At 51.9% G+C, this 25959-nt stretch overlaps 3 protein-coding genes across 3 annotated transcripts in view; 2 read left to right on the top strand and 1 right to left on the bottom strand.

The window, feature by feature from the left end:
- Positions 1–25959, top strand: part of LOC135405248 (zinc finger protein 271-like) — a 774083-nt gene that overhangs the window by 7200 nt on the left and 740924 nt on the right. The window lies entirely within an intron of this gene.
- LOC135405395 (zinc finger protein 239-like) overlaps positions 1–25959 on the bottom strand; it is a 669637-nt gene that overhangs the window by 348462 nt on the left and 295216 nt on the right. The window lies entirely within an intron of this gene.
- Positions 11361–12350, top strand: LOC135404708 (olfactory receptor 14C36-like). Its single transcript, XM_064639448.1, has one exon. It carries the CDS (start codon positions 11361–11363, stop codon positions 12348–12350), a length of 990 nt encoding a protein of 329 aa, XP_064495518.1.

Here is a 25959-nt window from a genome sequence, read left to right as displayed (position 1 = left end):
ATGTGTGTTCCAGCAAGGACACTGTGGAACCTCCTGGAACCAAGGGGTCATTGTGAAAATCCAAGGCCTCATGAAATCAAAGGAACCCTGGGACACTGTGGAACCTCATGGAATCAAGGGTTCATTGTGCCATGAAAAGCCTCATGGAACCAAGGGAGCCCTGAGACATTTCGGGACCTCATAGAATCAGGGGACCATTGTGATACTGAGGAACCTCGGGGACTCAAAGGACACTGTGACACTGCAGGGCCTCATGGAACCAAAGGATTCCTGGGACTTTTCAGAACCTCATGGAATCAAGGGGCCACTGTGACACTGCAGAACCTCATTCAACCAAAGGAACCGTGGGACAATGTGGAACCACATGGAATTACTAGGTCACTGTGACACTGCAGGGCCTCATGGAACCAAAGGATTCCTGGGACACTGCGGAATCTCATGGAACCAAGGGGCCACTGTGATATGTGGGACCTCCTAGAACCGAAGGAGTCCTGAGACATTTTGCAAACCCATGGAATCAAGGGTCCATTATCACACTACAGAGCCTTATGAAGCCAAATGGACCCTGTGACTCTGTGGAACCTCATGGATCTTGTGGCCATTCCCACACTGTAAAACCTCATGGATACTCTCAGGTTCCCATTATTAAAAGACGCCTTTGCCCACATTCAGCTGCAAAGGAGACCATGTGCCAAAGTCAGCAGTCCAGGTTTGATTTAACAGTAAAGATGAGGGAGAGAGAAAGAAAGAAATGGAAAGAGAGAGAAGAAGGGGTGGTGGGAAGCCAGTGAGAGAGAGACAGAGATGAAGTAAATGTATCACACCATGGAGATCCCTGAGGCTCCCACCGGTCCTTCTTCACCCTGCTCTGCTCGGTGGAGGGTCCCCAAGTTGTGCTTCTGGGCTATCACTTTTATACAGCCCAAACCCCAGGTATTCAGGGGGTAGATGCTGTTCCCACAGCTTGGGCTGGCACGTCTACAAGGACTTGCTTCCTTTCCCACAGCTTGCCACAGTGGGAGTTTTCCCGGTGTGCTTCCAGTCTGCAGGTGGGAATCTTTGTCTGGATGGGTTCCCCAGACCTGCCTTACCAGCCCTGGCTTCCTGTTGGGGCTGTCTGCTCTTTCCCACAGTCTGCACAGTGCAGTTCTGACCTGGGGGCTACTTCCAAAGCTTCACCTCTGTTTAGGCCTTGGAATTAAATGCCTTCCTCTTTGCCACCAGTGCTTATGTGTTGTGGCGCCTTATGGGATTTTCCTGCTTTGACAGTGTTTTGAGACAGTTCAATGTGCCCTTCAAGTCATTTCATGTGCACACACACAGCAGTCTCACCAGTGTCTGGCCCTCCAAAGAACACAAGACCTGATGATTTGTAGCTCCCACTCCAGTGATGGCACTTGGAGCTCCCTCCATACCCAGAGCTCAGAGCTCCCTTGTCCCAGAAAGTTTAAAGAGATTGTGCCTCATTCTGCCAAGACAACCCTTGGAAAAAGGTGTCCCTCTGTGTTTCCTGGGATAAGAGCACTCTATTGTCATCTTCAGAAAGCTTGGAGAGGTCCCAGAGATCTCCCAGGAAGGAATTTGGGGTCTCAAGCACATGACCCGTATATAGAGGCTGAGGACTCAGGGGTCAGTGGTGCAAAGATTGAGGACAGTAGAGGAGTAGCCTGAGAGGTCTGGAAGGGGGGTGTCAGAGCTGGTGGAGCTTTTCTTCCTGTCAGAAAACAGCCTAAGAAAGAACTAGTGCCACCAAGGGCAGCTGGGGTGGCCTAGACTGGGGACAAGAAGTCAGAAATTTCCCTCTGAGGTCAGTGTTGTGGTGCAATATGTCACAAAGGAGTCTGGATGAGCCCAAGGCTTTGTGTGTGCAGGAAGAGCCAGGGAGGACACAGAGATGTCAGTGCAGGAAGGTGCCAGCCAGGTGGGGCAGCCGGGGGGATGACGACAGCCTGCAGGGAAAGGGGCAGGGCATGGACACCGTAGGACAGCCTGGGCTGGAGAGGAGACAGGGATGGGGAGAAGCTGAAAGGCCCTGACACAGCCACCTTCTGCAGGCCTTTGGCCATGGCTGCTGTCTGTGCCCCTGATGCCAGGAGGAGACACGTGGCCCTTGCAGCCCTGGGGGCTCATGGCCTCCTTGTCCCTGCTCAGCAGCCTGGCAGGTGCCACCCCATGGTCCTGCCCTTGGCATTGCACATCCCACATCCCAGTGCCCCAGGAAGAGCCCCGAGGAATGAGGCAGGGACAGGATCTGCCTTCCCAGGGGCTGGGGGTCAGGGCTTGGCCTGTAGGATTAAGTAAAGTAGTCAGTGTTTATTCAGCATCAGAGCCACCTTTCCTGTGCTTGTCCATCCTTGTCATCACTGTCTGCAGTTTTTTGCTCTAACTGGAACCTGGGGACACGTTCTCAGTTGTGTCCCTCAGTGAGATTCATTAGCACTACAAGAAACTTCAGTGTTTCAATCTCATTTTGAGTTCTTGATAAGTTGTTTGAATTTTCTCTCAGGGACTGAGTCTCATGTAAACAACATCAAACCCCCCTGAGGGTCATGAAATGCCTGGGGCTGTTGCTGTGCTGCTGAGCTGGGCCGGGCTCCTGGCACACAGGGAGCTCCTGGCAACCAAGAAGAGCTTCAAAGAGACAGCTCTGCCCAGGAGCAGCTCCTCTGCACAGCCCAGCAGGGCTGAGGGCACTGCCAGGGCAGCTCAGGGACACCAGCAGGGCACAGACAGAGCTTCAAGGGGCTCAGCACTGGCAGGAGGGCTGAGAGCTCCCTGCAGGAGGAATCTTGGCAGGGCTGCACATGGTGAGTCTGTGACTGCTGGGCAGTGTAGGGGCAGCTCCTGGAGGCATCTCCTAAAGCTGGCCCAGCCCCAGCTGATGGGATGGGTGAGCACGGGGCTGTTTTGGGTCACTTTGGTAGAGCTGTGAAGCTGGGAGTGCAGCCAGGGGTGCCCAGGGCTGTGGGGCAGAGCAGGGTCCTGCAGCCCAGGGCACTGTGCTGGGCAGGGACTCTGCTGCCTGCCAGGGGCAGCTCTCAACTGGCACGGAGAACTGCTGCCAGGGCTGGGGCAGAAGGGCTGTGGACAAGGAGCAAACCTGGCAGCTGAGGGAGGATCTTTTCCATGTCTTGGTGTTGCAGGGTCAGACCAGCTCACAGCTCCAGACCACTACACCATATTGAATGGAGAATTTCTTGAAAGCTCAGAAAAGACAGAGGCTACAGGAAAGGAATTAGTCCTGATGGGTGTTTCCTACTTAGGCATTGTAGCATAGACATTGTTCTCTCCGTTCAGGAGGCTGCACTGAAATTCAAACTCTTTTACTCTCAGAGATGAATATTTCAGGCAGGATCACAAATGAGCACAGGATCCTGGACAGTGCTGAGCCTTCCCTTGGGGGTGGGTGTAGCAGGGGACCCTTGTATAACAAGGAAATGAATGAACTCCTCGTGGGTGGTGAAACAAAGAGAACTTTATTCAAAATTCCCACTCTTATATCCCTGTGTACCCTGTGACTTCTTCAACCAATAGAGTTATATGTTCCCTCGGGCCCATCGCCCTGGCACATCCCTTGTGCATCCAGACGCCTCCCATACATCCCCTCTCTCAAATATCCTAAAGAAGTCACAAAAAACAGTGCAAAAACAGTGTAAACAACCAGAACATTGTAAACTACCAAGCTTCGCAGCGACCCAGCACATTGCTTCGCTCAGTTTCTTAACTCTAATATAAACCTTTTAAAACCTTATATTCCTATAGGGTAGTGCAACTTGGATGACTATTTTATTAACTTGGGGCCTTTAACCCAACTGTGTGTAAATTATAACTTTTATTAACCTAAGGGTTTTTTAATAACTGGGGATTTCAAACTTTATTCAAGAAACAGGCTAAGCATATCAAAACTCAATTCTTTCAGTGACCTTGTGGTGTAGGTAATGTGGTTTTGTGAGGTGTTCTGTGTTTTTATGTTTTCCAGTCACACAATCTTTTATTCATTCACTCATCTCACACGCTGACGGCCGTCATCATTCTCGCACATACATACACACACCAATATTTGTAGATTGCTTGTCACCACATTGGTCATTAATATAAACTGAAACATAACATAACTCTTTTTAAACTTCTGCGTTATCTGGTTCCTGCAGCTGTGATTGTGTATCCAAATAGGGCTTTACACACCTGGAGGGAATCCACTTCAGTTCTTTTCCTGTTGCCACACAAGCGTAACCTCTTCCCCAAGTCATAAGATCTAAAGGTCCTGTCCACTGTCCTGAAATCAAATCTTTTACCATGACTAACGGCCTGGGAGAGGCAAACACCTGAGATTTGTGCTGCTTCTCATATCTGCTTCTTTCAGCACTGTCACAATTTAAAAAATTGATAACATATGTGGCTTTCCACAAACGTTCTTGCAGACTATAGAGCTTCTCCCCCCCTCTTTGTTTTATTAGCATCTCTTTCAGTGTGCGATGTGCCCTTTCTACAATTGCTTGTCCCGTAGGTGAGTGTGGAATTCCTGTAATATGTGAAATTCCCCATTCTGATAGGAAATTCCTTACCTTTTCAGAGACATATGCTGGTCCATTATCACTTTTTATCTGTTTTGGAGTGCCAAGGGTAGCAAAACAGCTTAGCCAGTGTCTTATTACATCCTTGGCTTTCTCACCTGTGTGTGCTGTAGCAGTGATGTACTGTGAATGTGTGTCTACAGTTACATGTACATATTTCAAGGGACCAAATTCTGGGATGTGTGTAATATCTGATTGCCATATCTCATTGGATACTAACCCTCTGGGGTTAACACCTTCCTGAGATGGCATGGGGGTGATTTTTTGACGGTCTGGACAAGTCAATATGATATCTCGAGCCTGATTAATTGTAATTTTGAATTGTCTCTTTAGAGAGCGTGCATTTTGGTGGAAAAATGAATGGGACAATTTTGCTTGCTCAAGGGTCCTAGGTACTGTATTGAACATTGCTGCTTTGTCAGCTTCCTGGTTCCCTTCAGCTATTGGCCCTGGCATATCAGTGTGAGACCTGATGTGCATTATATAAAAATCAAACCTTCTGTGATTGACAAGGAACCAAATACAACGCATTTCAAACAACAAATGAGGGTTAGAAACATCCCGAAGAAATGAACATTCTCGACGTGAAACTAACCCTGCAGCATAACAAGAATCAGTGACAATATTAACAGGTTGTTCAGAAAACTTTTCCAAGGCAATACGAATGGCAGCCAGTTCCAGAACCTGCACAGAGCATTGGTTCATGGTCTGTACTTTTTGTTCCCATTGTCCTGTATCAGGATTTATCCAAGTCACTGCAGCTTTCTGTGATCGTCCAGATGCATCTGTAAAAACTGTGAGGCCTTTTACTGGCTCACTTCTGCATCTAGTCGTGGTTCTTAAAGGCAAATTACCGATTTCTGCCCAAAGTTTGTGCTTAGGGAGGTTAACTGAAATGTTACCATCAAAACCTGCTAAGGCAGCTTGGAACTCGGCGTCCTCAGCCAGCATCCAAGCTAAATTGTCCTTCGTGGCTGGAATGTAGATGACCGCTGGATCCTTTCCATCTAGTTCCTGTAGTCGAGCTCTGCCTTTAATAACAAGCTTAGCAAACATTTCATTAGTTGTCCATACAGTTTTAGGTGGGGTGTGGGGCAGAAATAGCCATTCTAGAACCAGCAGTGGGTCCTTTTCAGTCTGGTCCCACTGAAACAAGACTGCAAATGGCTGATACCTGCTGGGAACTAAGGCCAGGCAGATTTGCAGTTCAGGATCTCTCCTTCTGCTCTGCCTAGATTCTATCGCCTTGGCACAAATGTCTAAAGCCTGTTTGGCCTCTGCTGTCAGAGCCCTGTTAGACGTTAGATCAGAGTCCCCCTTTAGTAACACAAAGAGAGGGTGTAGCTCCTCTGTGGTTAAGCCTAGAATAGGCCTTAACCAATTAATAGCTCCCAGGAGTTTTTGCAACTCATGTAAGGTTAAAGTGTCTTTTACCTCGAGCTGCAGTGGCTGTGGGGAAATCTGTTGCTGCGTGATTCTCCATCCAAGATAGCTCCAGGGCTGCGATCGCTGGATTTTCTCTGCTGCAACCTGCAAGCCTGCTTCTTGGACAGCATCAGTCAAAGCAGTGACAACAATTTGCAGTTCATTTTCTGTGGCCATGCTTATTAAAATATCATCCATGTATTGGTATATTATTGCAGAGGGGAAACGCTTTCTGATGGGTTGAATAGCATTTGCAACTACTGTTTGGCATATGGTTGGACTGTTCTTCATCCCCTGAGGGAGAACAACCCAGTGATATCTTTGCATAGGCTGTTTAATGCCGGGATGGAAAATGCAAACCTTGGGGCATCTTCGGGGTGCAGGAATATGGTAAAAAAGCAATCCTTTAAATCAATTATTGTCAGAGGCCAGTTCGCTGGGAGCATAGCAGGTGAGGGTAATCCTGGTTGCAATGCCCCCATAGACTCAATGACTGCGTTTACTGCCCTGAGATCCTGAATCATCCTCCATTTGCCAGTTTTTTTGGGAATGCAAAATACAGGAGTGTTCCAGGGACTATTTGTTGGCACAATGTGTCCTGCTTCTAATTGTTCCTTTACAAGCATTTTTAAATGTTCAAGCCTTTCTTTTTTCATGGGCCACTGGTCTACCCAGACTGGCTGGTCACTTTTCCAGACTAGCTTAATCAGTGCTTGGGATGGCTGACCAATGGCCCCTATTGAAAAACCTGGCTGCTTGCAGGAGGTATTTGCATTACTGTGCCAAACTGTGAAAGTATATCACGTCCCCACAGAGAGCAAGGGATTGGGGCTATGAATGGAGCTACCTTTGCTAATTGTCCCTCTGGTCCCAAGACAGTGAGTACTTGAGCACTCTGTCTGGGTCTTTGTGTACCTCCCACCCCCCGAATGGTTGCAGCTGGGCAAACAGTAGGCCAGTCAAGTGGCCATTCGGAGTCCTTTATGATGGAGACATCGGCTCCCGAGTCCAAAAGGCCTGTAAATCGGTGCCCATTAACCTGGCACATCATGAGCGGCTGTGTGGCTGTGATGGCTGCTGCCCAGTAAACTTGTGGGTGTCCCATGCTGCCAAAGGCCCCTGAACCCTGCTCCCTCCCCCCCTCCCCTGCAGGCGACACACTGTAGAAGGGGATTAACTGAGCAATCTTCTGTCCTTTCGGGATGAAGCAGGGGGGTAAAGGGGTCCATGCCATTATTAGAATCTCGCTATGAGAATCTGAGTCTATTACACCTGGCAGCACAAACAAACCCATTTTGGTGGTGGAGGATCTTCCAATCAGCAGTGCATGTACCCCTTAGGGACCCCAATGCCCAGTCGGGATTAGCACTACCTCAGTGGAAGTTATGAAGACTGTGTCCCTGTTGGATAAGTCCAGCCCAGCGCTGGCTGGGGTGGAGGGGCACAGATCGCTGGCTGGGGTACAGGGGCACAGAGCGCTGGCTGAGTTGGGGGGGCACAAATCGCCAGCCTGTTCCCCTGTGTCGCATGTGTTTGCTGTATCGGGGCGTGCGACAGCGCCCCTCGCCTCCAGTTTTTTGGCATCCTCCTTGCTTTGGGTTGCTTTCAATGTGCCACTGCTAGAGGTTTCTGAGGGCAGTCCCTTTGGAAGTGGTCGGGGGCCCCACAAATGAAGCAACCTTCTCTGGGTCTGGCCCCCTGCTGTGTCCTTAACTGAGTACTCAGTGCTACTGCTAGTAAATCTGTTTGGTGTGTTAAAGAACTCACCCCTTGGCAGGCACGAACTAATTCTGAGATGCTACAAGTTTCCCTTTTAGGAAGGGTTTGCAGAACTCTTTTACAATCAACATTAGCATTTTCGAAAGCCAGTCTTCTGCTAAGGATTTCTCTGGCTTCCTCATTTTCAATCTGCCTATCCAGAGCAGATTGCAGCCGATCTAGGAATTGTGTGTAAGGTTCTGTTGGGCCCTGCATTATTTTTGTAAATGACAAGTTTGTGTCTCTGTCTGATGTGGGTAGTTTTCTCATTGCCCGCATGGCATGTTTTGCTATGACTTCGTATACTTCTCTATTGTACTGGGTTTGTGCATCTATGGAACGATAATTCCCATCCCCTGTGAGTTGGTGTGCTGATACCCCTGCTTGTGGGTCATTAGAATAAGCGGAACAGATTTCTCTAAAATCGTTCAGCCATACATTGTACTGTGTGTTAGGGAGGCTTATTTGTAACAGGGTTCTCCAGTCATGAGGCATGAAGATGTATGTGGAACTCAGTGACTCTAAAAATGCAAGCGTGTTAGGGGATGATACACCAGTTTCCCTTATTAGCTGTCTCAGTTGTTTGGTTAGTTCATGTGGCAATGGTTGGAACCTGAGGCTTTGACGTGGACCGATAATTACTGGACATGCTTGTATAACTTGTAAGTCCCCAGTACGCAATGCCTCTTCTCTGCATAAAGCCCATCTATCAATTGTACCCTCTCGGTATGTCACTTCATCCCTTGCAGGCGGAGCTATCCCGAAATCCCCCTCCTCCTCCCCCCATTCCTCCCATTCCCCCCCCCCCCGCAGCTTCGGCGAAAGCGGCTGCCTGTGGGTGGGCGGTGGTGGTGGGTGGGGGGTACGGCGCAGGGGTGGGGAAGGACGGGTCGGTGTCCATATCGCTTGGCGGGCGAGATGGTGGTGCCCACCCCTGGGCGTGTGCTCGGCGTTCATGTGCAGGATGGGTTGGCAAGTAAGCTGGGCTAGCCCCCCCACTCCCGTCACGGGACCCCCTGCTGCTGTCCCACTGACTGGAACCTCGCATCTGGGGCCACGCTCCCTCCCGCCGGTCCATGTCCCTTGGGCTCCCGGTTCCCTTCCCCGAAGTTGAATTGTGAACGGCTCCACTCCCTCCCCCCGCCGCGCTTTGTGTGTTTAAACTGCGGCGCGTAAAAGTGGGGCTGCTGGTTGCAGCATGAGTGGGGGTGTGTGTTCGTCGTTCTTTGGTGGGATCTGCTTAATGCAGTCATTATAGCTTGCCAGGCTGGGTAAGAATGGTTTGCTTGGGAGTCTCCTCCCTGAGCCTTGAGTTTGATAAGATTGCCTATTTTGTCCCATATGTGAATGTTGAGGGCTTCAACCAGAGGTAGTTCTGGTACGGCTGCCTTAATGAGTCGCACCAACTCTGATAATTCAGCCCTTGTAACCTGAACGTAATAAGGATTCCGCAGAGCAGCCAGTGCTTCTGTGTCCCATGATAGTTCGGTGGGGAAGAAGTTTCCCATGTTACCTTTGGGTCTCTGCGTTGCTAGCGTGCGCTGCTGAAGAGGGTCTGTTGCTTTGGTGATTTGTGTTGGCTCTCTGTCGGCTGGGCTGTGGAGTCCCGGCGGCGGCGGCTGATGTCCCGGTGCAGGCAGCAAGCGGCAGCGCAGAGCAGCGGCAGGCATGGGCAGCTGTAGCGACGGGCGTGGGGGCTGGCTGTAGAAGCTGCGGCTTGGGGCTGTGGCAATCGGTGTGCGCGGGCTGCAAAGCGGCAAACGAAGCGGCGGCGATGGCGGCGGCTTCTCAGTCACGTGGTGGCGGCTCGGCGTGGGTCCAACTCTGTCTCCGGTGAGCGCGGCGTCCGCAGCGGCGGCGGCGACGGGGCATGGGGCGCGACCCGCGCAGGCGGCGGCAGCGGCGGCTCCGGGGGCTCCCGTGGTTCGATGGGCGGCGCGGGGATCGGGGTGCACTGTATTGGAAGGCGCGGCACGGCGCCTTGGTAAAGCCTGCGCGGTTTGAATGCAGCGCAGGGCTTTTTTTCCGGCAGTGCTTTTTAAGCACGCCGCAGGGTCAGTCAGCGATGGCGAGCAGGCGGGGAGCCACGGCCAGTTTCTGCTGGACAGAAAACTGGAACGGGGACTCCGCGGGGGTCAACGGTGGCTGGGGTTGCTAAGACGCGGCAGCGGCAAGCTGCTTCTTGCACGTAGTCCACAGCAGTCGGTAGCGGAGAGCCGCTTTACCCCTGACTGACAGGCTTTTCCCTGACGATCTTAAGGTGCTCTGCGGCCCAGTTCTCCGAGCTGCAGGCACGCTTTTGCCCAGGGAGCAGTCTTGGGCGTGCGGAATGTGTCCCAGTCAGACTCACCGCTTTTGATGTTGCATTGACCTTCTCCGCTCTCTCCGGTGGCTGCTTTGACCTCTCGGTTTCTTCTTCAACTTCTTTCTTCTCTTCTTCCGTGCACTATCCTAATATTTTTTGAGCTCGCTAAACTAACTGTCCGTCTCTTAGGTGCCACTAAGAGCACGGTTTATTGACGTCAAGGTTTTTTGTGGTCAAGACTCCCGTCTCCGAAAAACCGAGACGATCCTGGAGTCACCAGCTGATTTCCTGATTCAGGATAAATATCTCGCTTAATATAAGCTAAAAGTGTCCCTTTCGGATTGCCATATGTCGCAGGGGACCCTTGTATAACAAGGAAATGAATGAACTCCTCGTGGGTGGTGAAACAAAGAGAACTTTATTCAAAATTCCCACTCTTATATCCCTGTGTACCATGTGACTTCTTCAGCCAATAGAGTTATATGTGACTGCACATGTCCTCTCGGGCCCATCGCCCTGGCACATCCCTTGTGCATCCAGACACGCCTCCCACAGGTGGGCACTCTCCCGTCCCAGCCCGTGGCTTCCCTGCCGGAGGGCTCCTGCCCTGCTCTGTCCAGCACAGCTGAACCTCTGGGCTGGCACAGGGGACACTTCACAGAGCTGCCCTTTCAAGCAGCGCTGCCCTGCTCTCAGCACAGATCTTGGTGGGGTTTTTAAAGATGAGTCTGTGTGTGAAGTCATCTTCAAGGCAGCCCAAGGGAAAGTGCAGGGCAGACGGGAAACAGACTGAGAGGCACTGCAGCTCTCCTGGCTCTGCAATAAGCAATGAAGAGCTCAAACCTTCTGTCTGTCCTGTCTCAACACTCTTCAGATTGGTCATCAGAAAAATTAGCCCCTAAAAAAACACCCCACAGGTGTTATGACTGTAACCAAAAAAACCAGTCAAAATGATTTTAAGGATACTCTGTGCCTCTCTTCTGCAGCTCAAATTGCTCCAAGACAACAGAACAGGAATTGAACTTTTCCATCAAAGCTGCATTCCATGTGACATTCCCTGTAATCACGAGAGCTGTCCCAAACCAGCTCCATGTCTGCACTGCAGCAGAGCAAAGCTGAGTCCTTGGCAGCACATGGCCAGAGCTCCTGCTCGTCACAGCACCCTCAGAAAGCACCCTCAGAGCCTTTACTTGGAGGGGATTTCCCTGAAAACTGCCCTGGCTTTGCTGAGAGGGGGCTGTCTTAATTGTTCCCTGTGCTTTCCTTTTCTGAACAGACACTGTCCTAAGGAACAGCAAATGTCCAACAGCAGCTCCCTCATCCAGTTCCTCCTCCTGGCATTCACAGACAGGCAGGAGCTGCAGCTCCTGCACTTCTGGCTCTTCCTGGCCATCTCCCTGGCTGCCCTCCTGGCCAACAGCCTCATCCTCAGCGCTGTAGCCTGCGACCACCACCTGCACACCCCCATGGGCTTCTTCCTGCTCAACCTCTCCCTCACAGACCTGGGCTGCATCTGCACCACTGTCCCCAAAGCCATGCACAATTCCCTCCATAGCACCACAACCATCTCCTACATGGGATGTGCTGCACAGGTCTTTCTGCTCTTCTTCTTCCTTGGAACAGAGTTTTCCCTCCTCACCATCATGTGCTATGACCGCTACGTTGCCATCTGCAAACCCCTGCACTACGGGACCCTCCTGGGCAGCAGAGCTTGTGCCCACATGGCAGCAGCTGCCTGGGCTGCTGGGTTTCTCAGTGCTCTGCTGCACACAGCCAATACATTTTCCCTGCCCCTGTGCCAGGGCAATGCCTTGGGCCAGTTCTCCTGTGAGGTTCCCCAGATTCTCAAGCTCTCATGCTCCAAATCCTACTCCAGGGAACTTTTACTGTTTAGTGCCTGTTTAACATTTGGTTGTTTCATTTTCATTGTTTTGTCCTATGTGCAGATCTTCAGGGCTGTGCTGAAGATCCCCTCTCAGCAGGGATGGCACAAAGCCTTTTCTATGTGCCTCCCTCACCTGGCTGTGGTCTCCCTGTTTGTCAGCACTGCCACATTTGCCTACCTGAAGCCTCCCTCCATCTCCTCCCCATCCCTAGATCTGATTGTGTCAGTTCTGTACTCGGTGGTGCCTCCAGCACTGAACCCCCTCATCTACAGCCTCAGGAACCAGGAGCTCAAGGATGCCATGAGGAAAATGATGATCAGATGCTTTTCAGGAGTAACAACCTGCCTCTCTTCTGCAGAACACTCATTCTGTGACCCTTTACTGGCCCAGCCTGCTTTCTAAATCTTTTAAAAGTGGCAGTGGGGGAGTTTTCCTACATTTTTTCCTCTTTTAATGTTGTTAACACAGAAATTTATTATTCATCTCATACCTCTTTGTTTTGATCCACAATTGTGGAAGTGAGGAATCATTCTCTGTGTGCATTTAAACAAAGTAAAAGTTCCTGCAGCAACTTCTTTGTCAAACATCCTGCCTTTGTTATTCTGTACATGAGGAATCACAATCTCTGAGTAGAATAAAAGACTTGAATTTTTTTTTCCAGATTCTCCCTCTAAGAATTTCCCTGAGGTTGGAGGCCAGTGCCTGTGTGCAGAGGAGAAGGGGTAAAGAGTCCTGGTACAGGAGCACTGCCAGAGAGCAGCAGCTCTTGGCCTTTTCAGAGATGCTCTTTTTCCACTGCCTCCCTCTCCTTTCTGCTCCTTGCCCAAGGCCTGAGTGCTCTGGCAGCTCAGTCCCTGCTGGGTGTCAGTCCTGTGACCATGGGCAGGGACAGGCCCTGGGCACTGCTGGCACAGAGCTGGGCTCCTTAACATCATTTCCATCAGGAAAGAGGGTTCCCCCAGGCAGTTCCTGAAGACTCTGTTCTTTTTAAAGGTTGGTGTAAAGAACAGGGCCAAGGAATAGACTCTCCAAAGTCTCATTGCTTTGCTTCTTTCCCCATTCAGTCCCTGCAGTGAGAGAAGTGACTCACTGGGGTACTTGAGGGACTGAGGGCTGGGTCACATGTTCTGTGCTGGTGGCTGATGGCAAATGGTCTCCAAGTCACCTGCCTGGGGCTCTGCAGCTTGTGAGGGCTCTGATGGCAGGTGAGGACTTGTCTGTAGGAACTCAGGAAGTGCAGGAGAGCACAGAGGATCTGCAGGGACAGCCCGTCCCAGACAGTCAGCAGGGAATGGAGCCCTGGAGCAGAATCCTGCCCAGGGTGGAGTCACCAGAGATCAAGTACTAAATCTCCCTCTGAACTGGTAAAGGAGAGTTCTGCAGCCCCAGGGGATGCAGCAGGAACAGAGAAAGGACTCTGGCCAGTGACTTGTCTGACCCACAGTGAACTCCCCTTGTGCCTCCCCATTTCAGGGAGGGCTGTACCAGAGCCAGGGGTGGGCTGCAAAGGCAGACATGGAAGCAGTCTGCAAACAGGGCAGCAAGGAGGGTTGGGAGAGTTCCAGACTGCTCAGGATCAGCAGGGAAGGGGATAGGGCAAGTCCTCCTGCAGCCATTCCCAGGCATGGGAAGGACAAGGCAGGGATTACAGAACCCCTGTGGGAGGGAAAAGAAGGGTGCCCAGACTTCAGCAAGGCCCTGGACATGGTCTCCTGTGATCTCCTTAGAGCCAGACTGGTGAGAGCTGGACTGGACAAGTGAAACATGTGGTGGGTGGGAAGTTGAATGACTGATGAGGGTCAAAAGTCATGGAACAAATTCCTCTTGGCAGCAACTCCCAGGTGACATCCATCAGAGACCAGCCCTTGACAATTCCTCTGGAACATCTTTATTATGTCTCTGGATGATGGGATGAAATGCACTTTCCACTCCTTTGTGGATGAGGCCAAGTTGCAGCAAGTCTGTGAGAAACCTCATCCAGTTAATGGTGATTTGTACAAAAAATGTGGTCAAGATGACTGAGTTGGAGAAACTTGTCCTGCCATCAAGTGCCCAGCAAGGCCCAAGACAATGAAGAAAAAACTCATGGATCAGAGGAAAGGAAAATCAAAAGGAGGGAAAAAGACCAAACACAATCAAGCCAAACCCAAACAAACACAGAATGACAGAATATGCTGAGGTGGAAGGGACTCACAAGGATCATCCAGTCCAACCCAACTCTTCCATTGCCATCTGCCCCCACCCCAGCAGGCTCTGGAGCAAAGCACGGCTGAGGTCCAGCCCAGCTCTGCTCTGACACAAAGAACCTGCAGTCAGGGACAGGAAGAGGACAAAGTCTTGTTTAACCAGCCTGAGGAATAATGGGATCAATGACCTCCTGTATTCCTGGGCACTTGAATGACCCTGTGCATCAGGTTTGGTAGCAGTAAGGGGGCTGCAGGTTTCCCTTAGGGAAGAGGAGATCAAGAGTTGACTCTGTGTCAGAGTGAGCCAGTTTCAGGTGGCTCCAAAATGGACCAGCCAGTGCCCAAAGCTGAGCCAAAAAGCAATTCCAGAGGCACCTGTGTGATAACCCTTTGGAAAAAGGATAAAATCCAGGGTGCTGTAACCCAGAGAGGAGTGAGAGAAATGGGGAAGAAACAACCCTGCAGGCACCAAGGGGAGTGGAGAAGAAGGAGGAGTGGGAGAGCCTTGGTGGGCACCTGGCAGCCAAAAGCCAACCCCCAGCCCTGAGAGCCACAGCTCAGCCCAGCACAAAAGCTCCTTCAGGTCTGGAGGTTCTTTGCAGCAGCTTTTTAGCAGAGCTGCCAGCTGGGCCATCAAAGGGGATGCTCAGCTGGGTCTGAAACATGTGGGATCCTTGTCAGCCTTGGCTCTGTAGGAAAGAACTATAGAACCCTAAATAGTTTGAATCAGATGGGACCCTTATAGGACATCTAGTCCAATCCCCCCACAATGAAAGGGTTCACGTTCAACTAGATCAGGTTGCTCAGAGCCCTTTCTAAACTGGCCTTGAATGTTTCCAAGGGTGGGGCATCTATGACCTCTCTGGGCAACCTGTGCCAGTGTTTCACCACCCTCAGTGTAAAATATTCTTCCTTATATCTAGTTCCAATCTGCTCTTTTTTAGTTGAAAACCATTATCACTTGTCTTATTACAACTAAGTCTGTCCCCATCCTTCTTATATGTATGATCTCAGGAGCTCCTGACAAGCCTTGAACAAACCAGCTGAGCAATGAAGAGCCCCTGGAATGGACCAGGGTGTGGGGAAGTGTCCCTGGACTGGACCAGGTGCTCCTGGATGATACAGGTGGGAACAATCCAGAGTGGAACAGTTGGGGAACACAGGATAATCAGTCATCCCCTGAAAGCCTTGTAACATTTCCTGCCTGAATCACAGCCCTAATGGAACAGTTTGGATACAATTCCCAAATACTGTGGAAACTCCAGTCATTCCTGACACCAGGATGGAAATTCAGCAGATGACTAAAGCCAGTCACCTTGAGAGCCCACAACCAGCAGGGCTGAGGGAGGCCCTGGCAGCTCCCCAGCACCTCCCTCTCAGTGGGACACCTCTGGCAGCCTCTCCCAGCTCGGGAACCCTCCAGTTTGCAACACTCCAAAGACTGTCGCTGATGCCCAGGACAATTCTGATCCCCCTCAACAAACACTCCACCAGCTGGGACCCTTGTCTGCTGGCAAACACAAAGGCATTTGTGGCAGTGTTCCCCCGACAACAAGGAGAATTTGGAAGAGGGACCTTTCCACACCCAGCTCTTGATGTGTCCACACATCTCTGCCTGGATGTGGGTGTGAATTGACTGTGGTGTGAAGGTTGTTGTTGTGAATCTATAATTCAGCCACTGTTAAATATGTGGCAAACGCTATTGAATCACTTGAAAACTGCTCAACTGGTCAATGATTAAGTGCTAGTAATGTCTTTTGCACCCTGACCTTCTTGCATCCCAAGGCTCTGTGTAAATCATTCCCTTTCATAAAAATATGTATTTTTTTCATGACATCCACTTTAAAACATTCCTCCTTAGCTAAACTACATAACAACTCCAATTAGTTGTTGATGTCTTGAAGACAATTAAAGAAAGAAAAATAATTTGTTTTTCAATGTTTTAATGGGTCCCACAGTGTGTTTGGAGCTGCATCAGGTGTCAGTCCAAGATGGGCCATGTCAGAACTGGTGAGGTTGGGGGGTGAGGAGCAAGGTTGATCATCCAGGGTCAGTCTGGATCTCCTGAGGAGACACTCAGCATCAAGATCACTTGGAGAAAACCTCTATCACCTCTTCTCTGAACTAAAAAGTATCCATAATTGAATTAAAACAAAAAAAGTACAAATTTTGAAGAATTGTTTTGAAATTGCCTTGAAGACAATTAAAGGAAGACAAAGAGATCCTGAGGGATTTCTGCATTTTAATGAGCTCACGGTGTTTTTGCAGCCCAGCTCATGATCCTGAGGTACTGAAAGAAGATTGAAGCAGCTGCTGAAGAAGTCAGAAGCCAAACTCCAAGTGCCTTGAAGCATTGCTGGGCCCCACTGAGGGCAGGCACTGACAAAGCCTCCCCAGGGACTCCTTGGAGCAGCTCCTTGGAGGCCAGGAGTGCAGGCAGACAAAGGCTCTGGGCAGGCCCCTGCAATGCTGAGCAAAGCCTGCCTTGGTTTTGTGGAGCACAAAGGCCAAGGCCTGAGCCCCAGGCCCTGGCCCAGCAGATCCTGTCCCTCCCGGCTGGCTCAGGGCTGTTTGGGGGGCACTGGGATGGGAGGGGGAGGAACAACAAAGGCCCAAAACTGGGCAACCCCTGCCAGACTCTTGAGGGAGGGGCGAGGCAGAAACCAAGGGCAGAACCTGCCAGGCAAGTTGGTTGTGGTGGCCTGAGTGGCAGAGGCAGCTGCCAGAGGCAAGGGGACAAAGGCCTGGGTGCCTTTGGGCCTTGCAGCCCTGCCAGAGCCCTTGGCCATCTCTCCTGCAGGCTGTCCTGCCCTGGCCCTGCTGCTGCTCTGGCCTTGCAGGCTGCACACACCCCTCCTGCTTTCCCACCCCCTCCCAGCAGCATTTCTAGACCCTCCCTGATGTCTCTGCACCAGCTCTGGCTGTTGCCATGTGCACTTGGCCTTCTGAACTTGGATCCTGAGCCCCGGTGCCACAGGACATCCCTCCAAGAGCCCAGGCCCTTCTCCTGGGGGTCACTCCAGTCTGGAGTTCTGGGTTTGGGCTTTGCCTTTGAGGTCAGGTTGAGGTTGCGATTAGAGAAGTGGATTCCTTTCAGTGGGTGCGGCAGCACTTTTGGATTGGGGCTTGAGGTCAGAAACAGTGTAAAAGTTCATCAGGAGTGTTTGCACAGTCAGTGTTTCAGCACCCTCAGCCTTAACTGAACCTGGTTTTACCTCATAAAAATCGTTCCCCTCTGTTGGATAAGCCCCTCTTTCCTTCCCCAAATATCCAGTCCTTTTTGTCTCAGTTCCTCCTAATCTCCCCCAAACTTCCATCTGGGGGGGCTCAGCTCTGTGATGACACTGTGCAACCTCATGGAATCAAGGGGCCATTGTGGCACTGCAGGGCCTCATGGAAAGAAAGGAACAAAGGGACACTGTGAAATCTTGTGGAACCAGGGGACCATTTAACATCTGAGGCCTTGGAGAACAAAAGGAACCCTGAAACATTTTGGAACCTCATGGAACCAGGGGGGCGTTGTATCACTGCAGTGCCTCATGGAAACAAGGGAACCCTGGGACACTGCAAATCAAAGAGGCATTGTGACACTGAAGGCCCTATGGACCCAAGGACACTGTGGAAACTCATGGAATCCAGGGGTCAGTTTGGCACTACAGGGCCCTATGGAGCCAAGGGAACCCATGGACAAATTGGAACCTCATGGAATCAAGGGGCCATTGTGATCCTGCAGGGCCTTATGGCCCCAAAGGGACTCTGTTCCACTGCGGACCGTCATGGAACTAAAGGAACACAGGGACACTGCGGAACCTTGTGGGATCAGGAGGGAGCCTCGTGGAACCAAGGGGCCATTGGGACACTGTGGAAACTCCTGGAATCAAGGGGCCATTGGGACACTACAAAGCCTCACTGAAGCCAAGGAATTCTGAGACTGTGCATCCTCATGGAACCAAGGGGCCATCAGGATATGCAGGGCCTCATGGAACCAAAGTATTCCTGAGACAGTTTGGAACCCCATGGAATCAAGGGTCCATTGGGACATGTGGGGCCTCCTGGAAGCAAAGAAACCCTGAGAAGTTTTGTGAGAACAAGTTAAGGCAGCAGCAGCTGCATTCAGTTAATCAGGATCCAAAAGGAGTGTTTTGGCCTTGACTGGTGTTTTCCATCCAGAGAGTGCTGTTTGCCAAAGTGGAAACCACTTGGAACGCTCTGCGTGGTAGCCTGTGTTTTTCTCTGGTGGCTGAACACAGCCAGCACATGAGGGGAGGGGAATGTGTGGGATCAGGGCACTGCTTTGGATTATCTGTTGTCATAAGATAGGTACATGGAGATTGTTTTGATATATGTTTAAGTCTTCCTTGAAAATATAACTGATAGAAAACAATGTAAAAGAACAAAAAAGGGAAAAAAAAGAAAAAGAAAAAAGGAAGAAAAATAAGAAAAAGGAGAAAAAAAAGAGAAAATAAGAATGGGGAAAAGGGAAAAAGAGAAAACAGGAAAAAGAGGGGAAAAGAAGGGAAAAGAAAGAAAAAAGAAAAAAGGAAAAAGTGAAAAAAAGACAAAAAAAGAGAGAAGAAAAAGAAAAAATAAAAATAAAAAAGAGAAAAATAAAAGAAGACAGAAAACCAAAAAAACCATAAATGTGGTCTTATCACTTGTGCCTATCCCAGGTGCAAGAAATGTGTGCTCTGTATTAAAAACCATACTTTTAAAACAGAAAAGGAAGAATGTGACACCCCAAGTAGACAGCGCTGTATTTACCCTCAGTTTTTTGAATTTAGATCAAGAAGTACTGAATAAAAACCCACAAGAAGACACCTAATGACAAGATCCTATGGAGTGCTCAGTGTGGGGAAGGGTTGTGCTTGTGTTCTGTCTCCCACAGGACCCTGCTGGCTTCCAGCCCCTCTGATGGAACCTTATCCTGAGTGGACACGGCCCGCAATCCGATCCTGCAGATGCAGAGGCTGTCCCTCAAGAATCCTGGGAGGAGGCAGGGAATGCTGAGCAGAGCAAGCCCTGCCCGGATGTCCCATCAGGAAGACACTGTTCTTGGAATTCACTGGATCTACCAACTCTTCCTGACTGGCTTAATGACTCAGTCGTAGTGTGTCCTTGTCACTCAGATCCCTTCTTGGCCACACCTGACGTTGTGATTTGTGTGACTGACAATACCTTTAACACCCCTGTAAGTAATCCTTGTTATTTCAGAGTTATCACAGATCAAAACGTACCTACCCTCCATTTATCATTAACAATTCCCATGGGCAGAAGAGCCAAACTGGGGCTCCCAGGGAACCTAAGCAGAAGCTGGGAGGATAATGCAGGATACAGTGAATGAAGGAAACTGTGAAATGCAGAAATCCTCAGTGGATGGCTGATTGCTTGGATCATCTCTGCAGCAATCCCGGCAGCTGCCGCAGCCACGGCTCCTGCTGCACTGGCCATTCAGTGCAGGCCATGCCTGCAGTGCCAGTGTATGGGCACTGTGGCAGCATCAGGAGCAGGGGTTTCAGAATCTGTCTGGTTTCAATATTCCGAGTCCTCAGGAAGCACATGGGACAAGCCCCAAGACAAGGAGCCAGGTCCTGGCCCTCTTGGCCGTGAACTCTGCGTGTCCAAACAAAACAGGGGCAGAGGTGGGACCAAGCGGAGTCACTCGGCACCTGCACTGAGTTCATGGGAATGCAAAGGGAGGATGGACCTTGGCTGAGTGCTTGGAGAGAGAGAAGGTTGTTTCTCCAAGTGGAAATGCACTTGAACCAACCTGCACGACCAGCCTGTGTTTTTCTCTGGTGGCTGAACGCAGCCAGCACATGAGGGGAGGGGAATGTGTGGGATCAGGGCACTGCTTTGGGGCCATGCTGGGAATTCCAATGGACTAAAAGACAAAACAGCGGGTGCTGCTCACGAGAGAAGAGGAATAAAAGGGGACACGGGACAGTGTCAGTGTACAAGTCCCACAGTGGAACTCTGTGTGTGCAGCCTCATTTTCTCCTTCAGCGCCCACAGGAGAGGGGGAAAAAAGTGGGGGTTGGGACCCTTAAACTGTTCATGGGGGGAAATTGCAGATTGAGGGGACAATGGGAAAGTGGAAGGAACAGGGAGAAGGGTGGAAAAGGAGGGGTGGTCTGGCGGGTCTGACCGTCCCATGGGGGTCTTTGGACACACGGTGATTGGCAAAGGGGAGTGGCCCCCTGAGCTCCCAACTTCCTGTGGGGTGCTGGGGGCTGATGGATCCAATCTCAGCCTTGGATTAAGCCAAAAACTGCAGTATAGAGGGATTATAGAGGTGTGACTGAACCACTTTTGTCCCATAGGTTTAATGATGGCAAATCAGATCTATTGATAGAAATGAATTTATTTAGGGTTACAAATGATCAGACAAAAGATCTTCATCACAATTATTTACTGCACAATAGAAACACTAAAACTACCAGGAGTACAGGATAAGATAGGACAGTGTTCTATGCTAAAGCAATTGTTGAAGCAATTCTACTCAAGCTGGCACAAAAGCAATAATTCTTAATTGGAGATGGATGGGACTCCCCCAGACCAATGCTGGTGGGGAGATCTCTGCTCTCAACCTCCAGCAGTGACCTTGGGGGGTCCCCAGCCAAGGCAGGAATCTCCACACACCCCCCAAGAAGGGTTCTGTTGAAAGAAGCTGCCCAAAAGGGATGGACTGACAGTCACTGGACTCCAGGGGTTGCCTCACCATCAGGGGCTTCATTCGGGGTGGAAGCAGCAGCAGAAGCTCTTCCAGCAGTCAGAGCACTAGGGCTTCTTTTATTGGTGGGTCCTTTGGTGTTTGGTCAAGGTTGAGCTGTGGGTGAAACTCTTCCCACACTCCCCACACTTGTAGGGCCGCTCCCCAGTGTGGATGCGCCAGTGGGTGACGAGGGTGGAGTTCCGGTTGAAGCCCTTCCCGCAGTCGGTGCAGCGGAAAGGCCTCTCATCTGTGTGTACCCGCTCATGCAAGAGGAGACTCCCACTGGTCTGAAACCTCTTCCCACATTCCAAACACTTATAGGGTCGTTCCCCAGTGTGGATGCACCGGTGGATGAGGAGATTGGAGTTCTGGTTGAAGCCCTTCCCGCAGTCAGTGCAGCGGAAGGGCCTCTCATCCGTGTGCGTCCGCTCATGCAGGAGGAGATGTGAGCTGGTCTGAAACCTCTTCCCACATTCCAAACACTTGTAGGGTCGTTCCCCAGTGTGGATGAGTTGGTGGGTGCGGAGGTGGGACCTCTGGCTGAAGCTCTTCCCACATTCCCCACACGTGTAGGGCCGTTCCCCCGTGTGGATGCGCTGGTGGCGGATCAAGGTGGAGCTGTCTCTGAAGCTCTTCCCACATACCCTACACATGTAGGGCCGTTCACCAGTGTGGATGTGCTGGTGCTTGAGGAGGTCAGTGCTCTTCCTGAAGCTCTTCCCACATTCCAAGCATTTGAAGGGCTTCTCCCTGCTGGGAGGCTGCTCAGGCACCACCAGTTCAGAGCTCCCCCTCAAGCTCCAGCTGCCTTCCCGGCACAGGTTGGCTCTTTCCTCCTCAGAGCACCCTGGGATGGCTTTGGAGCCCCTCCTGTGGGGGGATCTCCAGCCCTTTTCCGCCCCGCTGCCTTCCTGCGCCGGGGAGCCCTTCAAAACGGCCTCTCCCACCAGGGTCTCACGGGGGGATTTGTCCTCCGGGCTCTCCGTCCTCAGCTCGGGGCCTGGGGCAGGAAGCAAGAAGGACAGGGAGGGGATTTGCCTCCGGCCCACAGGGAAGGCCAAGGACATCCCCCCAACTCCGGCCCCGGCAGGACGGCGGCGCCAGCGGGGTTGTCCTGCAGCCGGGGCCATGCTCGGCTGACAGAGCCAGCACAACACCCGCCCAAAGGGACACTGACTTCCTCCTCACCTGCCTGGGGGGCCCAAGGCATCTTCCTCTTCCTCGCAGCCTCCTCCTCCATCTGCCCAAGCTTTGGGAAGGACAAATCCTGATAGGGGGGAAAACAAGGGCTGAGCGCGTTGGCTTGGGGGTTCCTCCTGCCCAAGTCCATCTCTAGAACTCACCGTGCGTCCTGTGACCATAAAGACCTCCAAAACACCAAGATTCAGCCCAGAAAAACCCAAAACACCAAGACTCACACAAAAATTACTCAGAAATAGCAAGAAGACCCTTACCCCCTCAAATTGCAAAAAGTTGAAATTTAGCTAGAAATACTCCAAAATATTAAGATTAGCCCAAAAAATCTCTCCCAGAAGTTCCCCGTCATTCATCTCTCCCCTCTGGAACTCAGAAGGTCTCTCCTCTCTGGGATGCTGAGGTCCCACTTAGGGATGCTGGGAGTGTTGGGGCTCCCAAGGGTCCCTTCTCTTCTGACTCTCGCCTTACGGGTGCCACGTTCCCAGACATTCCCCCTCTCCAGGTTCTCCACTCTGTTGTCTCGGGGACCCCAGAGGTCCCCACTGTCCACGCTTCCCCTTCTCCGCTTCCCCCGTTTCAGGCTCCTGGGTCGCTTCTCTCGCCCCTTTCCCATCGTGGCCGCTCCACTCACCCGACAGCGCCAGGAAGGGCAGGGACAGGGGCAGAGCAGGAACACGAACAGCAGGAAAACAAGCACCACCACCCCCATCCCGTGGGTGCTCTGGAAGGGGGAACTCGTCCCAAATATCCTTGGGGGAGTGCGGGGGATCGGGACATACTCAGGCTGCCAGCACAGATTTCCCTGCAAAGTCTGCAGTGAGTCAAGCTCTGGAGAGGAGATTGTGCCCCATGGATAGAATTGCAGAGGGGCCCTCAGGTCCCCAGCAGGAATCAGCAACCAGGAATAGACACAAAAGGCCCCCCCAAAGAGTTCTGGGGGAGTGTACTGCAGGAAGGGGACAGTGTCACACCACCAGGGCACGGTTGGTAAGTGGGAGGCTGCTCTAAAGGTATGCAAGAGGTCTCGTGCTCTGCTCGGCCCCAGCACTGGCTGGTACCAACACCCCCTGCTGCCACAGGCTGTGCCCTCACCCATGGCCCTGCCTGTGGCCCTGTCCCTTGGCTCTCTCTCTGCCAGCTCAGTGTGGGGCACACGGGCTGGGGGTCCCTCCCAAGCCTCCCGGGCAGCCGGCGTTGGCTGGGGGGACCTGACCCACACGAGAGCTTCCCGGCCCCCCCAGGGCTCCCCTGCTGCTGCCTCTGCTCCTGGCCCTGCCTTTGCTGCTCCCTTGCCTGGGGCAGCGGCTGCAGGGGGGGGATGGCAGCAGCTTCAGCTCCACAGCACTTCCTGGGGGGAGCTCAGCCCGGGGGGACGGGCAGGGACCTGATGGGGATGGACAGGGGCCCAGCAGGGACAGACAGGGCCTGCAGGGGAAGGCACAGGGACAACCTGTCCCCCCACACTGACACTGCTGTCTCTGCTCCTCCTTGCAGGCTCCATGGCCAGGCACAGTTTGTGTTCCTGGGTGCCCACCATCTCAGCACTTGGAGACGCTCAAATCAGCGCCCGCAGCTCTGCAGCAAAGCCCCAGCTCACCTGGCACACAGGGGATGGACACAGCACCTGCTCAGGGATAGGCACTCACAGCTTCTGTCTCTTCCCCACCACGGGGTTCTCCTTCCTCAGCAGCACCTCTGCCTTGCACTTATTCTCAGCCTCACCTCAGGGACAGCTCTGGGCTCACCTCCGCGCCACTTCTCAGCCTCACCTCAGGGCCTGGGCTCAAGGACAGGAACCTGCAGGGAGGGGACATCATGTGCAAGCTGAGGGCTGCCTGCTTGCACTGGCCTCTGGGCTTCTGTCTCCTTCTACAACCAGCCCACAACTTAGCCTGCTTTTCTAACGCCACACATTTACAGACTAACCTTGGAGATACATATGGACAGACATCTCTATCACCCTGGGGATAGAGCCTCAAGCATGTGCTGCCATAGGAATGGGAATCAGAGAATCACAGAATCAGCTGGGTTGGAAAAGACCTCCGAGATCATCAAGTCCAACCCTGGATCCAACCCTGCCGTGCTTCCCAGACCATGGCACTGAGGCCACATCCACTCTCACCTTCAACACCTCCAGGGATGCTGACTCCACCCCCTCCCTGCCCAGCCCATTCCAAGGCCTGATTACTCTCTAGACAAAAAATTGCTTCCTAATATCCAACTTAAACCTCCCCTGGCACAGCTCAAGACCCAGCCCTCTTGTCCTACTGTTGCTTCCTGGCAGAACAGCCCCACCCCCACCTGGCTACAACCTCCTGGCAGAGAGTTGCAGAGAGTGATGATTCATCCGGGGGACCTAAAGGGAGCCTCTGCAATCCCATCCATGGGGCACAATCTCCTCTCCAGAGCTTGACTCACTGCAGACTTTGCAGGGAAATCTCTGCTTGCAGCTGCATCCTGAGCCCAAGGTCAGTTTGTATCCGCAAGTGCTGATCCAATGGGTGCCCTGGGATTGGAGCCTGGGCTCTAATTAATCTCTCCTGTGCTGCCAAACAGCAGGAGCTGCATGGCCAAGGGACAAAATGTGATCCCTGTCAGTGTCCATGGTCCCTGTCAGTGTCCTTCAGGGAAAGTGGGAGGAGGAAATGAAGAAACTGGTTTGGAACTAAACTGGCGTTAAAGTGGGAAAAACCTCCTTCCATGGAAATAAAACTTAGACAGTTTTTCCTGGGATGAACAACCTCATTCAGGGATGAAGGACTGGGACTTCTGTGGACACTTGTGCTGGTTTCTTTGGACACTCGTGTTCCTTCAGAGAGCCCCTGGAAACACTCGGCTGTTCACTCCCAGTGCCACCAGTGCCTGGGTCCTGTCTGCAGCAGCAGATTGCAGAGGGAGAGGAGAAATGCTTTTCTGAGCCTCTGGGCTGGACACAGGCACAGCCTGACCCTGAACCCAAGGGAAACAAAGACAAATTCCATGGCTTTAGCTGGACCAAGGTTGGGGAGGTTTCCTGAGGGCAGCACTACACCAGACTGTTTTGTGTGTGTGTGAGACAGGCAGAAGCACAAATGCCTGCACAGCCCAGAGCAGTCAGTGTGGGGCTGTGCTTGCTGCTGCAGAGACCCCCAGGGGACAAACCCAGGCAATAGTTTGCGTTTATTCCTCGCTCTGTGTCAGTGGAATAGAATGTTCCACAGGAGTTCTGTCCCCCTCTGTGGCACTGGGTGGCTTGAAGCTGAAGAGAGAGGGGGGTCAAGTGCATGTTCCCTTCTGAAGTGTGTGTCCCTAAGGAGGACACTTGCCTTATTATTGCTTATTATGTGTAATATCTTACGGATATATCATACAAGAGCTAAAGATGGATTCTATAGAATATGTGCCATATATATGATAGAGAATATATCTGATTATTGCTTTATCTGTCTGTCCAGACAGATATTGTGTATGCAGAGAGATTGTATTTGAGGGATATGTTCCTCTCAATACCCTGTGAGCTCCACTCCCAAGGCCAGCAAATTCCTGAAGCTCCCCCTTCTGTGCCCTGCAGGTTTTGGCAGATTTGCAAGAGCAGGGGAATCACTCCCTGCAGCCCCTTTGCACTGTAGGAAATGGGAGCCCTGTGCACATCCTGCTGCCTCCAGATTCCATTCTGGGTGTGGGAACGACCCTGTGGGGAGCAAAGAAATGCCTGGTTCTGCAGGAGCTGCAGATGCTCAAGGGGCACCAGGACCAACTCAGGGGCCTGGGGGGGCCTGGGGGGCTTGGGGGTCTGGGAGGGTCCTGGGGGAGCTGGGGAGGGGCTTTGGGGATTGGGGGTACAGACCAGGACAGACCAGTACTGACCAGTACCTCCTCACTACTCCCCAGATCTCTCCTGGAGCTGGGCCACGTTGTCATGGGACACCTGAGCCCC

This window comes from Pseudopipra pipra, chromosome W, assembly GCF_036250125.1.
Source record: "Pseudopipra pipra isolate bDixPip1 chromosome W, bDixPip1.hap1, whole genome shotgun sequence".
Taxonomy (NCBI): Eukaryota; Metazoa; Chordata; class Aves; order Passeriformes; family Pipridae; genus Pseudopipra; species Pseudopipra pipra.
This window is presented reverse-complemented; position numbering and strand designations above follow the sequence as displayed.

Excerpts from the sequence above, each read along its gene's own strand:
- LOC135404708 (XM_064639448.1), top strand. The coding sequence starts at position 11,361 with ATGTCCAACAGCAGCTCCCTCATCCAGTTCCTCCTCCTGGCATTCACA.